Below are 5,847 nucleotides of genomic sequence, written 5' to 3' on the forward strand. Positions count from 1 at the left end.
CTCAGGTTAGGGTAAACCAGCTGTCCACAGTCAGGGCGGTTGGAACACTACAAATTCTTGTAGTGCTTTTCAGATAGGAAAGGAATTTCTATTGGAATTTTGTCTCTGGGAATGGGAATAGATTCGGCTTAGTTGCAACATCACACAAGATGAACTAGCATTCTGACACTTATATATCACATACATGTTGAGTCAATGGTGTTTCATCAATGTGTTGAAATGTCATGAACCTTAAGAGGCTAACCTTGTTTTACTCTCCATAAATGCTGTCTGATGTGCTGTGTACTTACAGCATTTTCTATAGTGTGGAGCAGCTCTCCCTCATGAAAGGGACCAGTACAGCAAGAGCAAGAAAACTTATTTACAAAAACGCTCACTGTGCATTCAAGGTCAAAAATGACAATTCCTTCATTTTAAAAGTGCCAGCCTCAGTCAGCGGAAACACACTTACCTGATGTAGTAATTTGAGTTTAAGCTCCATTCTAGATACTTGATCATATAATCTAAGCTCTCATGTTAGTGCTCTACCTAAGAAATGCTGTACTGCTGGTGGTAACGTCTTTTTAGCAGAAATATTAAATTGTGGGCCTCTCTTCCACTTAAGTGAGCATAAAAGATTTCTTGACAGTATTGAGAGAGATTTGAGGAGCTCTCCCCAAGGCATGACCAATATTTATTCCTCAATCAACATGACCAGAATGATACGCTTATGTATGCTGTTGACAATATAGGCCAATCTTTTAAAAAAAAATGTAATGGACTGCAAAACGTTTTGTGATTTCCTGAAGTCATGAAGGATGTTATCCAAATGCAAGTCCTTTCTTGTGTGTGTTTATGGGACTGTTGGTAAGTGATAAATGCATACTACCTGCATATGATCCAGAAGTCTGCCAGGAGTTGCTATTATGATGTTGATTCCATTTGCCAATTTTTGTGCTTCTGCAGTTCTGTTGCTGCCTCCCATGAGTAAGCCATAAGTATGAACATGGTGCGCCATTAATTCTTTCAGAACACCGTATGTCTGCATGGCTAATTCTCGAGTTGGTGAAAGAATGAGGACACCCGTTCCTTAGGAAACAAGATTTTTTTCGTTTACAGACAACGAACACAGTGTAGTTTTATGAACAATATCTCATCTATTTCTGCTTCAAAACTGAGATGATTACATGGTAAAGAACTGAGGTACAATTGAGTCTGAAAGGAAAAAGGGCTCAAAAACAGGCTGAATAAGGATATTTTTTACTTTTATAGAATTTACTGTATTTTTCTAAGCGAAAACATTTGTAAGGCTTGAAATTAAGGTAAACATATATTTGACACTCAAATTTTCTTTCAAAAACAATTTCAGCTACTGAAGTAGTGTGTTTATAAAGCATTATTAGGAAAACAAAATACTGGATGCTGGAAATCTAAAATGACAGAAAAAATTGGCAATTTACATGTTTGGTAGCCTCAGTTCAGATGAAAGAACACCAGAATCGCTAAGTCTGTTTCGCTATCCATAGATGCTTTCAGACTTGCTCAACTCTTCCATCATTTTATCAAAATTTAAAAACATTATTTGCTATCATCTAAATGTATTGGGTGCTGCTCCAAACCTAACAAATCAAACAAGTTCTACTTAAATAATTAAAATTATGAATTCTAATAAGCAAGCTTGTCTAATAAAGAGTGGACCACTATCCAGCTTCAATCAAGTAAAACGGTTAGAACCTGAGCCATTTGCTTACCATTTCTGGGCATGAACTTAAGTTTGTAGATCAGTTCAATGGCAGGAATGAGAAATGCCAATGTCTTTCCACTGCCTGTCTTTGCAGCAGCCAAAATATCCCTAAAATAAAGAGTTAGGTTTTAATTTCATAGCTTTGACTTTTGTTTTCCATTGGAATTTTATTATTCCTATTGAATAAATATGTTACGTCTGGAAAGACATATCTTACAAATTTATGCCCACCATCCAGGCAATGATTTTAAAATCAAAAATGATCTTCAAAAATGGCAATTACAGAAAAAGATACAAGCAACTTTAAATATGTTTTAAAAGAAATAGTTCTCTCAATTTTTTTGCTGCACCAACAATTTGCACTTGTGCATTAAATGCACAAATTGTTCCAAAATGTTTCATAGAAGCATTATCAAAGATGACACACTAAACCAAAAGGGGATTATGAAGACAGATAAGGGCAAATGCTCACAGAGGTGGGTTTTTTTAAAGGCTCTTAAAAGTAGTAGAGCAAGCTCAGGAAACCGAAAAGTTTCATAAAATTCCAGAGTGATTGTCACCAATGATTGGGTAAAAGGAGGGGGACATGCACAAAAGGTCAGAGAAATAGCTTTAGAGGTGTTGTGGGCTGAAGAGAATTGAGAAATATGGTGAAGTGTACGTACAAAGAGACTGAAGCATTAAAGGATGAGAATCATCATTAAATTTGATACAAAGTTGGACTGGATACCAATGTTCTTCAGTGATTACAGTAGAAATGGGCAAGCAAGTCTTTTTGTGGGATACGGTATGGATAGTAGAGTTTAAAATAATTGAAGCCGAGAAGCATGGAGGTTAGGAGGCACGCTGTAAGAATGTAAGACTGGTGTGATGAAAGCACGGATGAAAGTTTCAGTACAGTGACAAAGCAAGGGAGAAAAGGACATTGCAAAGAAAGGGAAGTAGATAGTTTTTGAGAGAGTGAAAATTATAGGGTTAGAAACTTCGCTCGGAATCAGACAGGTTGTCGAGGTTGCAAACTAATTCAGCCGGAGATCATAAGATATTGGAGCATAATTATGCCATTTGGTCCATTGAGTCTGCTCTGCCATTCAATCATGGCTAATATGCTTCTCAACCTGCCATCCTGCCTTCTCCCTGTAATCTTGGACTCCCTTACTAATCAAGAACCTATCTCTATCTCTGTCGTAAAAATAGCCACAGTCTTCTGTTGCAAGGAGTTCCACAAATTCACCACCCTCTGCTTGAAGAAATTGCCTCTCATTTCAGTTCTGAAAGATCATCCCTTCACTGAACTTGTGCCCTCAACTCCTAGTCTCCACCAGTGGAAGCATCTTTTCCATGTCCACTCTATCCAGGCTTCTCAGTTTTCTTTAAGTTTCAACAAGATGCCTCCCTCATCCTTCTAATCTCCATTGAGTACAGACCCCGAGGCCTCATATGACGAGGCCTTCATCCCCAGGATCATTCTTGTGAACCTCCTCTGGGCTCCAAGACCAACACACCCTTCCTTAGGTACAGGGCCCAAAGCTGCTCATAAAGCTCAACAGGATAAAATTGCCAGCTCTGGTATTGAGATTGCAGCAAGAACCAAATATGACAACTTCAAATTTTGCCTATACATATTAGATATGGGAAATTACAATTCAAAGACTAGGTGTTGGACCTACAGCCTGACAAAGAATCAAGAGTGGTAGAAAAATAGAGGGTAGATGTTATCAGTATATAAATAGGAACTGAACATAGATCTGTGAAGCATTATTACCAAGCGGCAGGAGATGAAAGAAAAAAAGTGCCATGGATAAATTATTGCAAAGCCTAAGGGCAATGTTGCAAAAGCAACAATTTGTACATCCCCATTTGGTGTGAAGCAGGCAAGCTCAGAAAAGAGGTTAACCTCTGCTACTTCTCATTGCATTATTTAGATAGTCTGTTATCGATCAGGTTGACAAAACAGCACTGCGACAAAAGAAAAAAAAAACTTTTAAAATATAAAATCACACAAATAATGTTCAACCTGTATGAAATATATAGTAAACACAACTTACCTGCCCTCCAGTAAAGGTCGGATACTTTTCTGTTGAATGAGTGTCATATGAGTAAAGTTCATGTCAGCAATCCCTTTTAAAGTATTCTCACTAACCATGTCAGCCAAAGAGGAAAAAGCAGTGTCTTCAAAAGCACCTGAATACAAAGAGCAGGAAATTAAATGAAAGTAGCCCCTTCAGGTGCTATTTATCACAAAGACCAATGATACTGATCACACTGTTGGATTCAAATTTTGATGAAAAGTTTCAGTGTAATTACTTCAATCCGTTAAAAATTCTGAAATATTGCCAAAACTCGGAAGTATTGCTAGTACAAAGATGGGCCATTTGACCAAACAGATCCATGCCAATGTATATTCTCCTACCCATCTTCAGATAATCCTATAACATATCCTTCTGTTCTTCATGTCATTTCATGTCCTCATCTAGCTTCTTCTAGAATGTATTTATGTTAATCACCTTGACTTCTCTCTCTGGTAGTACGTACCACAATCTGACCACACTGAATAAAGCTGTGGAAAAACTGCAGCTTCTTTAAAATTTATCACTTCAAAATATGTTAGCAGTTACTTGCCATTTTGAGTAAATCACTGCCATTCACCAATTAGGTTTTTCTATAAATCAGACTTGTGTGCTTTCACAATCTGTTTTTGTTTCAAATGACATTTACTAACTATTGTACTGGTTTTTACTTCATCTTCACGCGAGTTTTGCTGCAAGACCAACAATTTATAGTCTATCTCAGCTGTTCCACACTGAATAACAAGTACCTTCTGAAAAAAACTAACTGAAGAGTCAACTGCATTGCTACAGGTTTAGAGTCATCTATTGGCCACATCGAATATGGATGGCAAATTTCTTTCTGGAAAGGATATGTGAACGAAAAGAGTTATAAAACAATCCATAATGTCCATGTTTATTGCTAAGAAGACAAGCATTGTTGTGAATATCCAGTTCATGGTGTCTGAGAATGGATAGTTTTTAAAGTATAACATGTCATTTTAAGAACTGAAGTTTAGCTGTAGAAAATTGGACAAATGCAACTACAGCAAGCCAATGCTTATTATGCTTAACAGTCTTAAATTAAAACTTAAAAACGTGGGGGCATCTTGCCAATAAGATGGTAACAGCTAGCTAAAATGCTGGGCCTTTGAAATTGCAAGAACACTTAAAAGAAAGTTCAAAAGGTTACCCATGCTTGTTTAATGAAGACAAGGTAGAAGAGTAGAGCTATAAAACAGCAGGTAGGCTTACTTAGCAAAAGAGTTGGAGAAGTGACTTCCACAATACTAAACAGAACGGCAATCCAAAGAGATGTTGTTTAGAGAATTAGAGCCAAGTTAGTTTCTAAAAAAAAAGAGCTGAAAAGTTATAAAATGTCTTCTTCAGATTATTTAGGAAATTGTAAACAAGGCATAATTTAAAGACCAATTTGAAAGTAGCTCAGTGCAGGCTACATTGTTATGGATAATAAAACAAAGAACTGTCAATGCTGAAAATCTGAAACAAAAACAAAGTGCTGGAGAACCTCAGCAGGTCTGGCAGCATCTGTGGAGAAAAATAGAGTTAATGTTCAGAGTCCAGCAACCCTTTGAAGGGTTGAAACTTAAATTTTGCTTTTCTCTCTACTGATGCTGCCAGAACTACTGAGTTTCTCAACTACTTTGTGTTTGAGTTTAAGGAAGTTCTCTGGTTTCAATTTGAAGAGTGTTTCCCTGACAGTTGGGTGCAAGTGGTTTGCAGCTTACTGAGAAAAGATAGCCAAAGTAGATGACAGCAATCAGCAGATTAGCTTGGAAGTATTGAAAAGTAAGCAGAATAAGAATTGAGCTTGCCACAGTTAAGAGACTGTAAATAGAAATTTTACCTATAAAAGAACAGCTGAAGTTGAGGACTGTAGCATATTTATGGAAGATACTAACAGAATTAGATAATTTTGGTTCAGAGATAGTAGGAACTGCAGATGCTGGAGAATCTGAGATAACAAGGTGTAGAGCTGGATGAACACAGCAGGCCAAGCAGCACCAGAGGAGCAGGAAGGCTGACGTTTCGGGCCTAGACCCTTCTTCGGAAAAA

The 5,847-nt window shown here is 37.3% G+C and overlaps 1 protein-coding gene across 1 annotated transcript in view; it reads right to left on the reverse strand.

Annotated features, from left to right (window-relative positions):
• Positions 1–817: 817 nt before the first annotated feature.
• Positions 818–5,847, reverse strand: part of LOC109933751 (ATP-dependent RNA helicase DDX18-like) — a 27,544-nt gene continuing 22,514 nt past the window's right edge. Inside the window, exons 4-6 of the mRNA XM_048592225.1 lie at positions 3,772–3,907; positions 1,731–1,831; positions 818–1,068 (exon numbers count right to left, since the gene is read on the reverse strand). Of these exons, the coding sequence (XP_048448182.1) occupies positions 833–1,068; positions 1,731–1,831; positions 3,772–3,907 (473 nt within the window). The 3' untranslated portion in view covers positions 818–832. The remainder of the gene's footprint in view (positions 1,069–1,730; positions 1,832–3,771; positions 3,908–5,847) is intronic.

This window comes from Rhincodon typus, unplaced genomic scaffold, assembly GCF_021869965.1.
Source record: "Rhincodon typus isolate 14 unplaced genomic scaffold, sRhiTyp1.1 hic_rhity00000838, whole genome shotgun sequence".
Classification (NCBI taxonomy): Eukaryota; Metazoa; Chordata; class Chondrichthyes; order Orectolobiformes; family Rhincodontidae; genus Rhincodon; species Rhincodon typus.